This window comes from Pleurodeles waltl, chromosome 3_1 (genome assembly GCF_031143425.1).
Source record: "Pleurodeles waltl isolate 20211129_DDA chromosome 3_1, aPleWal1.hap1.20221129, whole genome shotgun sequence".
NCBI classification, from domain to species: Eukaryota; Metazoa; Chordata; class Amphibia; order Caudata; family Salamandridae; genus Pleurodeles; species Pleurodeles waltl.
Window position 1 is genome coordinate 1971518586 of NC_090440.1, and position 19728 is coordinate 1971538313.

Consider the following 19728-nt stretch of genomic DNA (forward strand, 5'->3'; position numbering starts at 1 on the left):
GAATGCTGCTGAGAGGTCGAGGAGTATAAACGCTGCGGTATGGCTGTGGTCTAGGAGTAATCTGATGTCCTCAGTGGCTGCCAGGATGGCTGTTTCCGTGCTGTGGCTGCTGCAGAAGCCAGACTGTGAGCTGTCCAGGGAGTTGTTGGTCTCAATGAAATTCTGTAGTTGTTAGTTGATTGCTTTCTCCAGTACTCTGGCAAGGTAGGGTAGCAGCGAGATGGACTGGAAATTCTTTAGTTCTGATGGGTCGGCCGAAGGTTTCTTCAGGAGACCGCATATTTCTGCGTGTTTCCAGTCCTTTGGGAAGGTGCCAGTGTTGATGGAGCCGTTGATTGTGTTCCAGAGCTCAGGGACAGTGGATATGCTGGCTCTAAGGTATATGTGGGGCTGGCAGGAGTCTGTGGTGGCTCCGGGGAGGGTGCTGTTCATGATGCTGACTGTTTCCTCTGTGGTGAGCGTGGACCAGCTGTGGATGGTCTGGGTGGTCGGTCACAGGTTCCGGTGCCAGGATTTTCCGGGAGGAAGTGGTCATAGATGTCCTGGATCTTGTGGTGAAAAAAGGTGGTGAGTTTGTCACAGAGGTCCTGTGACAGGGGGATGCTGGTGGCTTCGGAGGGGGGATTACTGAGAAGAGTTCCTTAGAGTTCTGTGCAGATGAGTTGATGCGCTCCCGGAGTGCGTCCCTCCTTGCGTTCTTGATTTTTCGTCAGTGGGCGGTGGTTGTGGCTCTGAATGAGGCGAGGTCTTTGCTGGTTTGGCTGTTCCTCAATTTTTTCTCTAAACGTCTGTGGGTACGCCTTTATTTTTGGAATTCAGTGGTAAACCAGCTGGCTTTCTTATGTATGCATTTGGCCGATGCCAGCCGGAGCGTGTCTAGAGTGCTGGCACATTCGATGATCCATGTGTTGAGATTGCGCACTGCTGTGTTGGCGGCGTCGGAGGGAGGGATTTGGCGAGCGATGAGGCGAGTTACTCGTTGGTGATTTTATTCCTTTTCCTGCGGCTGCTGGATGTGATGATTGTGAAGTGTGTTCAGCGGTGGTCGGTCTAGTATGGGGTGGAGATGGTCTTGATGGTGATCCGGTAGCTTGAGGTGAAGATGGGGGTCCAATGTGTGTGGGTGTGGAGACCAGCTGTCTGAGGCCGAGGGTGGCGAGGTTGTCGAGTAGAGTGGTGGTGTTTGGGTCGGCGTGGTCCTCGAGGGGGAATTCAGGTCGCTGAGAAGGAGGTAGTCGACTGACGCTGGGGCCTGGGGAGTAGCAATGTCTACGACGTCGTCTGTGAATGCTGGGCGGGGCCAAGTGCCCTTTACACCAGGATGCCGCAGATGGAGGAGTTGTGGTTGGAGTGGACCAGAAAGTGAAGGTGTTCCATAGTGGTGCATTGTTCTTCTTGGACGGCCTTGACACGTAGTGAGGACTTGTGTATGATGGTGAGTCCTCCACCTGGGCGGGCCTGTCCCTGCTTATGATTCTGTATCCGTCAGGAATGGCAATGGCGATGTCTGGTCCCGATGTGGGGTTGGTCCAGGTCTCGGTAAGGAAGGCAATGTCTTGTCAGGTGGTGTCAGTCAAATCCCAGAGTTAAGTGGCATGTTTGTGGAGGGAGCGGATGTTCAGGAGCAGGCAGTTGATGGGGTTGTGGAGGTTGTTGGTATCTTCCTGTGCGGAGAGTACCTTCAGCTTGCTGAGGCTGGTGCTGAAGTTGCAGTTCCTGCAGCTGAAAGGTCCGTGGGTGTCCTTGGGGTAGATGATGCAGCAGTTGCTGAGACGTCCAGTGTTGAGGCGGAGGAGGGTCTCGGAGTAGTAATGGAGGCAGGCTAGGGGGTAGTTTAATGGAGATCCAGGCTTCCTAGTGTTGGGTGCGGACAGGCTCACATGGGCTTGCCTTTGGGGCGCCTGTGCCGCGACCACGATTAAGAAGGGGAGGAGAGCGGGGGGAGGGTGAACTGGGAGGCGGGAGGGTGGGAAAGGTGCTTCAGCGGGGGGCAGAGGAAAAGAGGGGAGAAAGGAAAATAAAAGGAAAAACTAGAGAAAGAGAGAAATAGTTACTTGTGATGTCCACTAGACCACCAGGGATGAGGCGCAGGGACAAGTCTGCGGGTGGAGGAGGGCCTCGAACTGAGAGTCAGGAGACTCTGTTTGTCCCAGGCAAAAGGCAGAGGCAGCAGCAGCCAGAGGAGGTGGGGAGGGCAACAGACGCTTACCAGGAGCTCAGTGCTGTTGCCCTCTCACAGCACTGCGGCCGCCATTAAGAAGGGGCGGGGAGGCGGAAGGGCAGGAAAGGTGCTTCACGGGGGGCAGCAAGGAAAAGATGGGAGGCAGGGAAATAAAAGAAAAACACTAGAGGAAAAAAGCAGAAAAAGCGAGAGTGAAAGAGCGACAGAGAGGAATACTTACTTGTGATGGCTACTAGGCCACCAGGGATGAGGCGCAGGGATGTGCCTGCGGGTGGAGGAGGGCCTCGAACTGAGAGTCAGGAGACTGTTTGTCCCAGGAAGAAAGGCAGAGGCAGCAGCCAGACGAGCTGGGGAGGGCAGCAGAAGCAGCCCCGAAGGTAGACCAATTTTTTATCTCGGTCTCGAGGATTCCGCCCAGGGATAATGATGCTTTCTTTTCTTCCTACAGCCTGTCCTGTACCGGTGCCCACCTATACTGGATCAGCTTCAAACAGCTCTTGCAATAGTTCTCCATCTTGCCGATTTGCCTCTCCTCCGGTAAGTCCTTTGCATTTATGCAAATAGTTCACCAAATACTGCCACGTGACTTTCTCTAGTTGGATGATGCTACACAAGACTCATGGAAATATGACACTGAGGTGGCATTTAAGGCTGGTTATTTTTTGTTTTGAATTAGATCTCTGCCACAGATTTGCTGTAAAACCCTTGGCATTACTCTTTTCTTCATGCACAGCTGAACAGGTGTTGTGTACAATCAGTCCAGTGTTCTTCCACAACAGACTTGTGCTACATTTGTTGCCACATCTGGATGATGTGGTGTCTCCCTACAAGGTGGAGTTAGAATCGTTGTCCGATCTGTTGTGCATTTTCCTCCTCCGGTGAGGGCTAAGTCTGTCTAATGTGGGTGTTGTGATGTCCTTCCACAGGTAAAAGCTTTAGAAGGCATCCCCTCTGCCTGGTGTGCTGTTCTCCCACAGCTTGAGTAGGTACCTGCTCTGATGATAAGGAGCCCTGCGGTAAAAGATTAGAGTGGTTTAGTCCTCTGATTGGGGCTATATCCTACATGTGTGGACTGCAGAGGTTGTGATGTCCTTCTACAAGTAAAGAGTTCAGGGAGTGTCCCGTCTGAGTTACATGTGGTATTCCAATACATGGAGTGGTTGTCCACTCTGGGTACTAAAGAGTAGTGGTCCATACCTCTGGGGGCTGCGGCTCCCTCCTACAAATGAGGTTGCAGAGGATGTGATGCAAAGTCTTATAGGTAAATATTTCAATGGATGTCTCCTCTGAATTGTATGTGGTTGTCCACCCTTGGTACTAAAGGGTTTTACAAGTGAAAACTGTAGTAGCCCACACCTCTGGGTGCTGAGGTATCCTCCTATAAGTGAGGCTGCAGAGGGTGTAATGAAATTTCCTCCTACCGATAAAGATTTGAGTGGGTGTCACCTCTGAGTTATATGCAGTTGTCCAACAGAAGGAGTGGTTGCCTTCTTTGGGTACTAAAGGGTTTTACAGGTGAAGACTAGTGGTCCGCACCTCTGGGTGCTGAGGCATCCTCAACCCCAGGCTTCAGAGGGTATAATTCAATGTGCTCCTACAGATAACTATTTCAGTGGGTGTCCTTTTTAGTGATGTGCTGCTCTTCTGCAGTTGAGGAGTTGTTCGCACTCAATACTGAATGGTTCTAAAGGTGAATACTATTGTGGCCCACTCTGTTTTTTTAGATAAACATCCTCATACAGGTGAGGGCTGGAACGGTTACTCTCTTTGGGAAATGGGGTACTACACTTATGACAAGGGTTAGAGTGCTTGTTTCCTGGTAAAGTAATGATTTTCTACAAGTGAACATTGAACTTGTCTCGTCTTCAGAAAACCCATTTGACTCAGATCTGTATTTCAATTTAGCTGAAAAGTGTAATGTTTATGACAGAGCCTTAGTCTTGCCAAGGTCTCCAATAATGCCATCAAACATGAAAACCCACACCTCTTCCTAAACACGTTACAGAAAGTTATTGAGGCAGTGTTCTCAATGCCACCTACTCCTGGCCTAATAATTGTTCCTGTGTTGTGTTAATCTCTCTGTGGTGTTCTGATCTTCTCATCTGCCACCCAGCCAGCTAAGCATCCTCGGCCACTGGGTCATGCCTGCCACTGCTACCATTTAACTTCTAGATGCCTCAGCCACTGTAGGATCAGCCTTTGAAACTGATGTCTGAGATCAGAAGTTGAAAGTGTTGCTTTAGGATGGAAGGAAGAGATTCCATCGTTTCGGAATCTAGGGTCATATGTACGAACACATTTTTCCATAGACACAGAATGGGCAAAACTGCTTGCTACATCTGGCCCCTAGAGTCTAATGAGACTGCTCTACATATTGTGTCCTTTTGAAAGTCGATACGTATCTCCACATGTGTTTTATGCAGCCTAGCAAGCCTTCAGTTGCTGCTGCATTGACACTCATGGAAGAATCACTGATGGTTCTAGATGAATACCGCACTTCCATGTACACCGACAGTTTATTTCTTGTTCTTAGTCTGTCTGCACCCTCAGTGTTCTAGTGCTCCGTGATTGTACTTTTAGGCACCACAGGAGGAAATGGCCCAATAGCTCAGTGATCCCTCAGCTCCTATGGAGCTGACCCAAATATCTATGAACAAGGGGCAGTTCACTGTGCGCCTACTGTGTTACCCTTGTAGTTCCATCCACCGGCCTGCCTCTACTCCCAGTTCCACTATGTTGTTCTGCAGGTTAGAAGCATGTGAGCCATTACCAGGCCTCCTCTGGTGTATTCAGCTCTTTTGTTGCCCTCCCCAGTTCTGCTGTAGTTCGTGCAATGCAGTAAATTGCTGGTGTTGTGTTAACTAGCAGCCGGTTTCCTGCAAGCAGTTCATTGTTATCATTAACGATGCATTGTTTATTTGTGCAGTCACCTACATTGGAGATCTGTTTGTCATGCAGGCCGTGCATGGCGAGTAGTTTCCAGTATTCGGAAACAAATTTGGGAATGACCAGCAAATATGGCGAATTGTTTAGGTGAAATGCTTCAAATACCCATTGTTCTTGCTGAGTGCTCCCAGACTCGTTCTAATGGCAAAACCTTGCAAACCAAGGACCCTGGAATCTATCCGCTTCTATTGTCTGCACCTTCTGTCCCGTACTGTTCCTCACATCAATAGATTGTGAATGCTCATGAGTTAACATCTTTGCATTTGTTTCTCAAGTGACACACACCTGCTGGGCGAGATAAACCGAGGACACTTTAATAATCATTCCTGCCACTGTTACACTCCTCCACAAAGTTTCTGTTAGATCGAAGGCCATGTAAGCACAGTGCAAAGCTGGAAATGTTCCCTTTTTTGCCAAATGAAACATTAATGGAACTATCTATTAATCTTTTTTTCCTTTTGTTCCCAGTTTTCAATGCTAAAATCAAATATTAATTAGCGTAGTTTAAACGACCAAAATCGACACAATTATGCTGTATAACAGACCATGTAGCAGTTCTGCCCCATATTATGGAAACCTGTCAGGGATGTCTTTCTTATGAATTATTTCTAACACACAAGAAGGGATTGACCCATGATATCACTGCCTTTGACTCTAACGTGATGGGAAGTTTGTGATATTTGCAAGAGGAGGGGCGCATGGTGTAGAATAAAATATTAGAAGTGTCCGCTTTAAATCACAGTATATTTCATTCATATAAAAATGTTTGCCTATTCTTTCAGAATAGCCAGTGATTGCTTTTCGACACTCAAATATTTCTCTATTTTTTTATAGAACCCATATATCCTTCAGTAGCCTGTACCGCGCCCAAATCAAGTTCATCATGGCATGAGTTTGATAACATGTCGCTAATGCCATCCTCTTTAATGCTCCAGCAGCTGCGTTGCCACACGTACTTTTGTTTTTTTGGCAGTGTTTCCTCTCTTGTCAAAACATCAAATGAAACCAACACATTAACTTATTTCAATCAGTTTCACTGTTATATAGCCTTGTGATCAGCCTTTGTGCTGCAGAGGGGTCATCATGCTTTGTGGCCTCCAAAGCCGCTCACTTGTTTGCTCTATTCATGAAGACCCTCAGACAGGCTTACCACACTTTTCTTGCATGTTAGTTCCCTTAAGCAGTCTTCCGGTAAGTGTTCAGTTGTTAGTGTTTTTGGAAAGTACTTTGTCATCAGTGGCTGCTGCAGAACACTTAATGTGCATAGAACTTGCCATAAAAGGAATGAAAGTTGGATGGGCATGCAAAGAGTGAATATAATGCAGTTTGTTTGTCTACTGGTGAATATACTGTATGCTTCTTCTGCGTCATCCGGTTTGTGCACATTTTAAGTTTTCATCCATTTTCTTTCAGTCCCTGCCAGACATGCAGCATATTCAAGAAGACCCTCTGTCCTCCCCGCCTCTAGGACCTCCAAACTACCTTCAAGTCTCTAAAGATTCTGCCAGCACCAGCAGCAAGACCTCCTCCTGTGACACTGATGACTTTGTCCTCGTGCCACACAACATCTCCTCGGATCATTCGTGTAAGCATTGTGCCAAGTCACACTGAAAGGAAAACTTGTCTTCTTCCATATTTGTCATGGTGTCCCTGTACCCACCGATCTGATAGAGACATCTAGTTGCAGATTCCTTACCTTAGAATTTTGCCAGGCATCAGTCTGGATCCGGAGATTTTTCTTGAGCAGTACCCACTGCGTGCCGTTAGGTGGCATCGATCAGCTCCTCGTCCATCGTAGGCATTGTCACTGCCGGCTATGATGTAGTGGGTCCTATATATGCACTACCTTGGCGTGCTGATGTCAGTTCTTTTCTTTCTGTGCCAGCCAGCGCTAACCTGAAGAAAGAGCTACCCCTCAGCCATTTGTTTGGCTGGTCTTTTTTTTTTTTACTTTTTGTCAAGTTGTTTGAGTTGTTCCACTCCTGGTGCATCAAGGGATATCTTCGAGGAAGACCACCTTCTAGCCCTGTCGTTCCTGTCATCGGGCACTGTCTGTGACAGATCTGCACCTTGTGTGCCTTTGGTGCCTGGAGCGTGACCATGACCTGAAGTTGTGCTCTAAATGTCAGGCAATGCATACCAAGGCTTTGAGGGAGCGGTCCCTGAATCTTATGGCAGCCCGACATTTGATTTCACGCAAGTCGACGTCTCATTCCAGAGGAAGGTCCCAGGAGCGGTTGCAGAGTCCTCCATTGTCACTGTCCGACTCCAAGTCCTCAGGACGATCGAGTAAGTTGAGGAATAAGAAGAAGTCGAAACGTTCTTCTACTTCACCTTGTCTGTCGGCCGACGAAGGAGCAGGAGCGTTGATGCTCTCTGCTCCATCTATGGAGCCTGCGTCTGGGCTGACTCTGCGTCTCCCTGAGTTTTCGGAGTTGCCCAACTTAAAGAATCCTATGAGGTCATTTTTGGGCAGGCTGACATGCATTCATGCCCCGTGGAGTCAGAAAGGGGGCCCCTGCAGGTTCTGTGCCAGTGGCTTTGGCCTCTGCTCTGAGGGGCACCCAGAGATCCATGCTTGGATCTGAACCGGTGTCAGTCATACCACCTCGACCTTCCCTGATGCTCCTAGCACCCCCGGGTGGCACCGTCCCCATCCTCATTACCAACTCTGACACAAGCTGGATGGGCATCGTAGGACGCCAACTACAATGCCAACAGGGGCCCTGCCCCCATGTCGGATTCTGAGCCTTATTCCTTTGGGCTAGGTTACAACGAGGAATGGGAGGGGTCATTGAACCGTTTGGAATACGAGCTCCAAGAATTTGTGGACTGGCGGATGGACTTGGGTGAAGCCAGTGGTCTGGATACCTTCCCAGATAGTGGTATGCTTTCTCCTCCTGCTTTATATTCCGAACCCCTGCTCCCTTTCAATGAAGCCCTTACAGATGTCCTACTGTGTACCTGGTCCAAACCCAGCACAGAGGCTCCTGTGCCCTTCTCCGGGTGACCCAAGTTTCCATACGCAACACCCTATGCCCAAAAGGCTTGGTTATCCAAGCCTCTGCCTGCCATGGCTCGTTCCCTTCCACTCCCCGGATAGGGAATCTAAGAGGCTGGACACCCTGGGGAAGAAATTGTTTTCTTCTGTCAACCTGGCATTGCAGTCCATGCACACCGCATGCTTTTTGGCCCGTTATTCCCATACAGTGTGGGAAACGGTTGCGCAAGTACTGCCACAGTTCCCGGAAGAGGCCCGGGCTGTAATTTCCCAAGCAGTTGCGGATGGGAGAGATGAAGCAAAGTTCACGATCCGATTGGACACGACCATCTCACTGAGCAGAGCAGTTGCATCAACAGTGGCCCTGAGGCGTCATACCTTGTTGAGGATGTCTGGCTTTTCGGGGGATGTCCAAGCCAACCCTATGGACATGCCCTTTGGTGGCCCCTGTCACTTTGTAGAAAATGCAGACTTGGCACTCGAGTGCTTCAAGGATTCCCGTGCTACCGCCAGGTCCTCAGGCCTCGCTGCGGCCCCTCGTCTTCCTCAGTCTGCTTTTCGCCCCTTTCGTGGCTATGGATGGGCACCCAGCCACGTCTGTTCCTGTCCACCCATCATGCCACACATGTTGCCTCCATGTGGGCAAGGACGTTGGATCCACCGCCCTTGTGAATCAGAGAGCCAGGGGTCCAGCCAGTCCACCGCCTCCCCCTCTGCAGCTGCCTCCAAACCTTCCTAGTCTCATTCTTCCCCACAAGGGACCAGTTGGAGCCAGGATCCGGTATCACCTGCTCTGCTGGCAATCCATCACGTCAGACAGGTGGGTTATGGAGATAGTTCAGAGGGGCTACTCCCTCTATGCCACCATCCTACAGTCGGATGATGGAGGATCACTTGACACTTGTCCTGAGCCGAAGTTAGGGCTCTCTTGTCAAAGGGACCTATAGAGAGGGTTCCTGTGCCAGAAGTAGGGGAAAACAGCCTAAACCACGACTCCAAAACAACGAGGTGCTTTGTCAATGAAAGCGTAACACCGCTTTCGTGAACCACGACTCTGTTTTTCTCTGCCTTAACCACGCATGTCCTGAACAATGAACATGCATGATTAACACTGAGAAAAACAGAATCAGGATCGGGAGAGGAGGCAGTCAGGTAAGTGGGGCTCCGGTAGGGATGGGAGGTAGTTTTAGGGGTGGGGGGGTAGTGTTAGTTTTTTAAGGGTGGGGTGAGGGGTCGGGGTCATTTTAGTTTTTTGCGGTGGGGGTGCAGTAATTTTACTTTTTAGGGACTGGGTCAGGTTAGTTTTAGGTTTTAGGGGTGGGGGGTCGGGGTCGTTTTAGGTTTTATTGGCGGGAGTGGGGGGGTCGGGATAGTTTTGGGTGTGGGGTAGTTTTAGGGGTGAGGTGGGGGGTCACTAGTTTTAGGGGGGGTCGGTGTAGTTCTAGTTTTTTTGGGCGGTGGTGGAGGGTCTGGGGGGCCAGGGAGTGTTGCATGCTGAAACCAAGAATGCCGTTCCACACATGCAGTTTTAGAGGCGGGTTGGAATAGTATTAGGGGCGGTGGCCAGGGAGGGTTGCATGCTGAAACCAGGCATGCCGTTCCACACATGCCTTTGCCAGCCATGCCTTTACAACGAAAAATCGTTGTTTAGGCATTTGTGGTAAAGGCATTAGTGGTAACAACGCAGTCATTGTTCTGACCGCGTTGTTCAGGCATGCGTGGTTCCAGCTTGCGTTGTTCCGACGTATATTCATATTTAGGTCATGGGTGCTACTCCCGCTACTTTCTGGTACACAAAAAGAACAAGGGCCTCCACCCTATTCTAGACCTTCAGTCCCTCCATCTCTTCCTCTGGAAGGAGAAGGTTAAAATGCTCACTCAAGCTCAGATTCTTCCTGTCCTGGACCCAGGAGACTGGATGTTGGCGTTAGACTTGCAGGTCGCTTATTTTCATATTCCTATCCTGCCTACCCACAGATGTTACTTGTGGTTCATGGTAGGCCACAAGCACTTTTAGTTCACTGTGCTCCCCTTTGGTCTTACCAGTGTCCCTCGGGTGTTCACCAAGGTGATGGTGGTGTTTGCAGCTCATCTGTGCAGGTCAGGGGTTTCAATCTTCCCCTTCCGCAGTGACTGGCTGTTGAAGGTGGGTTTACCCCAGGCTTTCGTCTCCCTCCTCCAGACTACGGCGGACCTCCTGCATTCCCTGGGGTTTACTATAAACATTCCGAAGTCACTCCTGACTCCCTCTCAGATGCTACCTTTAATCTGAGCTGTTCTGGAGTCAGTGCAGTTTCAGGCTTATCCTCCTGAGGGGCGAGTCCAGGATATTCTGGCCATGATTCCGATGTTTCAGCCTCTATCCTGGATTTTGTTAAGAATGACTCTGAGGCTGCTAGGCCTCATGGCCTCCTGCATCCTGCTAGTGACACATGCCAGATAGCATATGCTGGCTCTGCAGTGGGACCTGAATTTCCAGTGGGTGCAACATCAAGAGAATCTCTCCGACGTGGTCCAGATCTCGTAGGGAACTGTGCAAGATCTGCAGTGGTGGCCACCAAACAGCGATTAGTTCAGAGGGAGATCCCTCTCCCTTCCCCAACCAGATATGACAGTAGTGACAGGTGCATCACTTCTGGGTTGTGACGGCCATCTGGGAGAGGCAGAGATCAGAGGCATCTGGTCTACGGCGGAGTCTGGACTCCACATATAACCAGTTGGAGCTCCATGCGATCAGACTAGCATTGAAAGCATATATTTCCTCTCTCAATGGAAAGGCAGTGCAGGTGTTCACAGACATCACCACCACCATGTGGTACTACAACAAGCAGGGCAGGTGGACTCGTGAACCCTTTGTCAGGAGGCTCTGCGCCTCTGGACATGGCTGGAACATCAGGGCATTTTGTCTGCTGGTTCAGCATCTGGTGGGCTCTCTGAACGCCAGAGCAGTTTAAATCATCTGACAATGCTTATTTGATCATGAATGTCTCCTTCCAGAGGTGACGTAAGGTCTCTTTCAGCAGAGGGGAGAGCCTTGGTTAGATCTGTTTGCCTCTGCAGAGAATGCGCAATGTCAGCAGTATTGAGCATTGGAGTTTTCAAGGCAGCAATCACTCATGTATGCTTTTCATTTCGAGTAGAACTCGGGCATCTTGTACGCCTTTCCATCCATACCACTTCTCCCCAGAGATCTCAAGACGCTCAACAGCGACCGAGCCCAATTCATCCTGGTAACTCCGGACTGGGCCATAGAGTCTGGTATCCTGAGCTCCTGACCATGGACATCGATCCTCCGTTCAGACTGCCCCTTCAGGAGGATCTTCTGTCGCAGCAGCAGGGAACGGTTCTCCACCTGAACCTGTCCAGTCCCTGCCTTTTTGCGTGGAGATTGAGTGGAGGCAGTTGACAGCATTTGACCTTCTGCCCAAAGTCTGTAACTTAATCTTGGCAGCCAGGCGTCCCTGTACCAAAAAGATATACACTTGTCATTGGAATAAATTTGTGCTGTGGTGCCCAGACAAGTCTGTTGAGCCCCCCCCCCTTTTCCGTCCCCCTCTCTGAGGTCCTATTGTTTATCTTTTCTCTGGCTCAGCGGGGTTCTGCTATGGGGACTCTTAAAGTTTATGTCTGCTATTTCTGCTTTTTTGCAGTTGCCAGATGAATCTTCCTTTAAGTTTCCTTTTGTAAATAGGTTCCTTAAAGGCCTTATTCATGTTTCCTCCATCTCCATTCATTATGCCTCATTGGGATTTGAATTTGTTTTTTAAATTTCTGATATGCACTCCTTTAGAGCCTCTCCACAACTGTCCTCTCAGGCTTCTCACTTTGAAAACAGCCTTCCTTGTGGCCATTACATCTGAGTGAGCTGCAGGCATTGTTGTTTAAGCCGCCTTATCTTTCCATCAATCCTGACAAAGTAGTGCTTTGCACTAGGGCCTCCTTTTTGCCAAAAGTGGTTATCCCCTTCCATGTAGGCCAGTCCATTACCGTACCTAGTTTTTACACCCCCCCCCCCCCCCACACACACATCCTTTTAAGGAAGAGGAGATTTCGCCTGGACCCAAAAAGAGCTTTGGCGTTTTACCTTGATCGTACAAAAGAGTTCCAGGTGGATGATCAATTCTTTGTTGCTTATGTTGGGGCGAAGAAAAGTCAGGCAGTGCAGAAGGGAACCATCTCCAGATGGGTGGTTCCCTGCATTAAAATGTGCTACGCACTGACTAAGAAACAACCCCCTGAGGGTTTGTGTGCTCACTCTACCAGAGCTCAAGCTGGGACCACTATTAGTATGCGGTGTTCCAGTCCTTGATATCTGTCTGGTGGCAACGTGGGCATCTCTGCACACATTTACCAAACACTTCTGCCTGGACAGTCGGGTCTGTAGGGACAGGCACTTTACCTGTTCTGCCCTGCAGGACTTTCTAATATGATCTTAGTTTGCAGACCCACCTCCAGGAATGGTATTGCTTTTGTATGTATTCTAAGGTAAGGAATCTGCAACTAGAAGGCTCTATCAGATGGACAAGTTACTTACCTTTGGTAATGCCTTATCTCTTGGAGACAATATCTAGTAGCAGATTTCTTACTGACCCACCCATCCTCCCTGCTCTGCGAACTGATTTCTAGAGACAGGGACTCCCTTTAAGGGCCCTAGTTTTGACGCACCAGTGGACAGTGTTCTTCATGGCTCTGCGCTTCTGCTGTGGACGGCCATGAAAAGAAACTGATGTCAGAGCACTGGGGTGGCACCTATATGCAACCGGCAATGTCATACCTGGCGCAGACAATGACTCATGCAGAGCCGATTTACATCACCTAATGGCGTGCAGGAGTACTATTAGAGAAAAATCTCTGGATCCAGACTGACACCTAGAGAAATTCGAAGCTGTTGAAACATACTAACATTATCAGATTTTCATACTGTCTATAATCTCAAGTCTTAAATAAATACATTTCTTCTGCCCTTAAGACATCTTATGTATGCTGGAATTCTTCCTCTGGAGTAAAGGGCCCAGGGAAGAAAGAAGAAATATTTCCTGTTCCGTATAGAAGAGAAAAAAGAGCCCCCGGCCCTAACTTGAACCCCAGCCTGTCTGATAAAAATTCTCAAATAAAATGGCTTAATGGGTAATGAACCAAGTTCACCCAATCAACAGGCTGATAATATGGTACTAGAATGAAAGCTTTTAGTGACATATATATTTCAAATGTACATCAGCAAGATGCCCATAAGGATGTGATTGTAGAGCTACAAATGATCCTGGATTACCTCTTCAGTGCCTGCGCAGAAGCATTCTCTTTTCTTCTCTTCTAAATCCTTTATTTGTTTTAACACCCCATTTTCTAAACACATCTTTAAAATACTTATTTCAGTTTATCAAATTCAGCAATAATGCCCAACTACAAAATACAACTATTATCTCCATTCTTCTAGCTTTGTTTTGCCAAAGTTATATGGCAAGCTTGGACTTAAATTCTTACATTGTGCTTTAAGAGTCTGCCACCCAAACAATTGCACCAGCAGACCTGTGTTTTATTCTGAAGGTAGCAGCTGAATAAAGTGAGAAACCAGTAGCAACTAAAGAAACTAAATTGCCACTTGTCTCTCCTCAAACACGTTAGACCACGACATGCACATTCAGTGAGGCCTCATAGAAGGGAACCCTTAATGCACACCAGTCAACACACAGACAAGCAGCAGAGCCGGGGGGGGGGTCCATTCACAGACCTTCGTGGCTGTCCTGCTTCCAGATGGTGCTTATGTTTACCTGGCCTACCAGACTGATAGTCTCACTACCGTCGTGACTCTCAGCTCTGGAAATTAAAACACGATAACAATTCCTATACTAGTGCACTCCGTGGCCCACCATTTTCAGAATGTGCAGTCATGACACATAATAAATTTCGTGGACACAGTCATAAATATTAGCCAGAACAAGATGAGCTTTTGCCTTAGGACACATCCCAGAACCCCAAACTTCCTTACAAGGCCTAAAACTATTTTCCCCGGGAGTACCCAGGAGCCCCCGTGCTCAACCCAGAAAAAGAAAAACTCTACAGGGGCCACCAAATAACTGAAAAAGAGCACAGACATTAAAATATATTAATGGCCCAAGAGTGTTCAGTCTCATTAACCTGAGAGAATGCCCTGCAAACCGCCATGCTTACCACGGGCTTTAAGATGAGAAGACTTTGGATGTACACCAGGGGACCTCGCAGCATCAGGGCTTACCAGTTCCGCAACTATATTTCTGCGGGTTCTTCATAATCTGACGGTCGGGTTCATGTGATGACTGTCTGCAGAGGCAGACAAAGGGAACAGGGAAGATGGTAGACCTCTTCCCTCTTTATTGCACGCGCAAGAAGAGGGTCGCAACGAAGGGAGACTGGGGCAGGTTCAAATTGTAATTGGTCAGACTGGGTCGGTGGTGCCTGTAGGGCAGGTGGTAAACCTCATGTAGTAAGTATTGGTACAACAAATAGGTTGAGGGGTAAGGGGTATTGTTTTTAACGTTTCCATGCAGACCTAGCATAAATGCAGGTGCGGCCTTCTCTGGGAGTCAGAAGAGACGAGCGCATGCTTAGAGGGATGTTGGCGAAACTTGTGATATTTTTTCTAAATAACCGTTGCAGTGCAGTTCCGAGTGCATATTGCATTCCCACCGCCAATTTTAAACTGTCCAAGAGAGCAAAATAATAATCAAAGATCTCGGGGATGATACTTTTTATAAGAAACTTCTTAATAACAAGGCAAAAAATAAGGTTGGAGTTTTCATCGGATGTTGTCGCATTTAAATAGACGTTCATCGAGGGCTCGATGTTAAATGATATAACGAATAAACCGAAAGTTCACAAGACAAAGTGTTAACAATAGTGAGACAACAAACACTTGTATGTGGGCATCTGTGTTTGTTTGCAAATAATGTTATCGTATGTTGCTAGTGTTGGCATTGGCAGTGCCCTCTTCGTTTACATATGATCGCTTTGTGTTGAGCATATCTTTTTTTTGACAACCGGTTACAGTTGTGAATGTAATGGCCGAGATTTGTCAGTAAGGTGTGATGTCACACATTCCAACCGTTTTTGGGATCCATGCTGGTTTCCTCATGAGCTGTCTTCCCTTGCAGATGATATGCCAACAGGAGCTGCTGCCAGCAGACGAGCCTCAAGCGAATTCCTGGTGTGTGGAGGGTACGCTTCTTAAATACTTCACAGAAAATGTCTGTAATCTGGTGTTTTATTTTGTACATCTGGAGTGTCTTATTGGCTGCTGCAAAATGCTTCGGGGCGCTGTGACTGTACAAAGATGTAACAAAGTGTCCTAGCAAGCACTTCCTCCAGAGTAGGCTTCAGAGTTCTATTAGTTTGTTGCCTATACTTTAACCAATGTGTTTTTGTGCGTAAATTTTGATTTCCTCACACCTTTCCGGAGAAAAGCTTTGTTTGAGCAAGGATTTAAAGCTCATGCCTCGGCCACCCTCCATGAAGTGTGCATTGTACCATGGGCAAACCCTGCCTGGCCTGAGTCACACTGCGCAACACTGGTGTTACCGACATACGGCTCTGCCTACTGGTTTAAAACTCTGAGCCCAGAAACCTTCACTGGGTCTGCAGAAAAGTCTACGCTCCGGATCCACCGTTTGCATGGCAAGCTTTTTTGTGTCTGATCACTTGCGGCTCATAGATAAATGCCTGATTTATGGGCAGTAAATGGAACAGGTTAATGAAGGTAGGCTGCTGGTTCCAGAACACATTCGAATTAGAACGTGTTCAGAGACATTAAATGAGTCCGCCTGCACTCATACTGGCACCTTCCGGGTTACTTAATGTGTCATTGCCCTTAAATATTTGAGAGCGGCCCAGAAACGGCGCACTCCCTCCTATGATATTGTCGCGTGTTGCGGTTGTGTCGTTCCTTTGTTTACATACCTTATGCCACTCTTATAGTGATCGGTTTAGTTATTTGGACATTTTAGTGCTACCTCATCTCTCCCATTCAGTTGCACAACTCTTCCGAAGTATTCGCACATGGGCTTTATAGGTGAAAGTAACAAACAGAAAGCCGTAGAGTGCATGTCTGACTTGTGGTCTGCTGGGAAGGGGTGAAAAGCTCCCCAGATTACGATGTGGTATGGAGCAGCTAACATTCGGCTTCAGGTGCTCTCTATAAAGAGCTGCCCGTCTCGAGGTTGGGCCTGGCCTTTCTTCTGTGACCACAAGCCTGGCAGCCCAAGAGACCCATCATACTAGAGGATGTTGGTCAGATACAACTTCCCTTGGTCTGGATGCTGGCCATACAGGTGCCAAGGCAACGCTGTGCTTCCCGATTGATTTTCATACTCTGCTGGAAACTTCCCTCTGCTTTTCTGAAGAAAATGAAATGTGGGGCTGGGAGAAAGGGACACAGAGGGTGGGATGACACGACAGCCAGTAGGTAGTTATAGTTAAGACCATTTTTTTTCCATAGACTGAGCTTTTTTGCCAATAACTTTGGTGCCGTTTGATGAATCTTCTCTTCTCAAAATTTCTAAAACAAAAACAACACTCATTTTAGGTCGTGTCTTGAAAGTTTTGGGGTTATCCGTCAAGTGAGGGCAGAGAGAAAGGGGGGTCCCAAAACACTGATTCCCCATTCTATGTCTATGGGATTTTTCAAATTTTGAACATGACCCCAGCCCAAGCCGCTGAACAAAATTTCACCAAATTTGGCAGAATACAAAATCTTGGTCCAGAAAGCGTGCTTTTTTAAATTTGATGTAAATGTGTTCAGTAGTTTTGGAGTTATTTAAGGTTAAAAAATATAGACATATAGGGCCAAGCCCTGTGGCCAACACCCGTGGCTTACAGCCAAAGGGCGTGCGCTGCACTGGTTATATTACCATATGTGTGGGGGGAAAAAAAACAGAACTGAAAAATTCACTGAAAAATAAACAAAGGTTCCAGGGATGTTATATTTAAGCTTACATTTTACCTGTACAAGCCTATAAAAATTCAGCTGTTACAGTTATACTTAAAATTATGCTTATCTGAAGAAACTATAACTCTTGTCGGAAAGTAACTTTAGACAACGAGTGATAGTTTCTCAACATAAACATAAGTCTAGAAATAACTATAATTGTGCAATTTCTGTGGTTTTGTACTGGTAAAAGGTCAACTTAACTATAACGTGCCTGTAACCTTTGTTTTTTCAGTGAATACAAATTCACTGGGGGAAAAAACAAAGGTTAAATGGGTGTTATAGTTGATGACGCATTGCAAGGGCACGAGTTATCGTTTCAGTTTTATATTGTTTTCACAGAAAAAAACAGGGGTTAAAGTAACATTATATTTAAATCTCCCAGTTTCCATTTTTACTTCTTTTTACAGATAAATACAGACATAAAACAGTGAGTTTCCTGTCTATTTATTTTTAAAAGGTGGAAAAATACAGAAAATTGGGCGTCTTTTGATTAACTCTGTCTGCAGAGCTATTGACATGGAATTCATGAATAACGGGTACAAACAGCATGGGGGGTTTAAATGGTATGAGATTTCCTTAAATGACTGCATATCTCAAATGCAATTTTTTTCACACAGTGTACATTTTTATTATATTTGGCTACGTTATGTGCTGAAACCAGATAATGAGCGCACATTTATCGGTTAAATAAATGAATGTGGAACTATACAAGCTACAACCTCATTTATTCACAAAACACAAAATAAATATGGATAAATACTGATAAGATAATTAAAAAAATAAGGTGGGATAAATACAGATGGAAATGTTCAAGAAAAAAATGCCATAAAACTGGGAGCCCTAATTATATTTAGGTGAAATATTCAATAACAACTTAACTTGATTTCAGTTGTTTTTAGAGTTTAAAATGTTATCTCAAGTAACTTTAACCCATGCCCTAAAGTAACTAAAACTCACGCCTCCACCATGCACAGTTTTCTCATCAATAACTTCACTGAAAATCTCATGAGTGATGTAATATGTGGGGTAATTAGCAGTGCATGGCGAGCGCACAAGTTATAGTTACTTTAGGGCACAAGTTACAGGTTTTTTTGACATAACTATAACTGGTGAATTTCTTGGTTTTTTTTAGAGTCCAAACGTTAAGTTGTTACAGAACATTTCCCTTAACTGCAACATTACTTTAACCTTTTTTTTTTTTTGCGTTACGTAATAAGTAATAATTAATTACAATTCATAAATCCAATCACCCTGCATGCATCCAACCCCACACTGCACATGACCTTTGGCTGTGCACTGTGGAGGATTGGCCCCAAGGTCTTTTCTTTGTTTCTCTCTTTTTTTTTTTTTTTTAAAGGGGAGGAAGGTTACGTGGCTCCCCCTCCCTGAGCCTTCATAGGCCCTGGGAACCCCATCCCCCAGGGCCATTTTTTTGTAAATTAAAGGTGAGGGGGCTCAAGAAACCTACAGCCGACCAAAGTGTGCTGAAGAACTACAGACCCATCTCTCAGCTCCCTTTAGGGACCCGAGGGTTCCCCCAGAGTTCCCCTTGGGCATAGGGCTAGAGCGCCCCTCCCCCAAAAATATAAATGCCTTGACCCCACAGGCAGCTAAAGTTTAAAAAAAATAAACAAAAAAAAATGTGGCCCTAGGCCTGGGCGTTAGGGTATCCATATCCTGCCCCCTTACTTATTTTCTTTTTACTGTTTTTTTAGGAATGGGCACTGAATACTGAGTCTTAAGATGAATACCACCACTTATCAGGAGATATGTTGGATCTGCTGAGGCTCGGCGTCACCTAGATATATAAAGTTTTTGAGCAAATCAAGTGCCACCAAAGTTATTAGCAACACCAAAAAGTGAATTTCCTATGGAAGCACAAACCTAACTATGTCCTAACTACATAGAACATGCCATGAGTGACATAATATGTGAGGGCATAAGCAGTGCATGGCGGGTGCACAAGTTATAGTTACTGCTGCTAAATATAACTGATATATAAAATGCCATTTCAGGCTTAGAGTACTGCATACATTATTAAAAAAAAAAAAAATAGCAGGGAACCTTGGGTACTTCCCAAGTCTTAGTTGAAGAGCAGCTCCTTTATATGGCACACTCTTGCAACATCACCGACACTCCAAACTTTTTTTTGGGGTTGTTTTTTTTGTTTGTTTAGGAGGGTGGTGATCAGTACTTGAAAAAAACAGAACAGTGTTTCCCTATCGGTCTTCTACTTAAGTAAAACAATGTTTCAAGATACGGGTTATGCCTGTTTAGGTTAATGAAAATTCCTCGGGTTGCATAATTGTCTAGACTCTAAAGAACAAGGAAAGTGGATGTTACTACTTCATTTTCAATAAAGAAATAAGTCAAAAAAATAAATGTTTGCATTTTACCCACTGCCGACAAAATGTAGATGTGTTTTGTCTAAATTAGACACAATACAGTTATTTTTGCTGCTGTCACTGGGTGCATGTGCGGTTCATTGTTCCACCGGCTTATTCTGTTGACCCCCCACCATTGCTTTGGACGGTTCCAGCAGCGAAAACATTGGCTTTGTCAGCTCACTTACTCAGACCTGGCCGTGTTTAATAATTTGCTATCACTCCAATCGTAACACCTGCCTGTACATGAAAGGGA

The 19728-nt window shown here is 46.5% G+C and overlaps 1 protein-coding gene across 1 annotated transcript in view; it reads left to right on the forward strand.

Annotated features, from left to right (window-relative positions):
- Positions 1-19728, forward strand: part of ULK2 (unc-51 like autophagy activating kinase 2) — a 360264-nt gene that overhangs the window by 181331 nt on the left and 159205 nt on the right. Inside the window, exons 12-14 of the mRNA XM_069226356.1 lie at positions 2631-2719; positions 6542-6713; positions 15257-15320. Coding sequence (XP_069082457.1) covers positions 2631-2719; positions 6542-6713; positions 15257-15320 — 325 coding nt within the window. The remainder of the gene's footprint in view (positions 1-2630; positions 2720-6541; positions 6714-15256; positions 15321-19728) is intronic.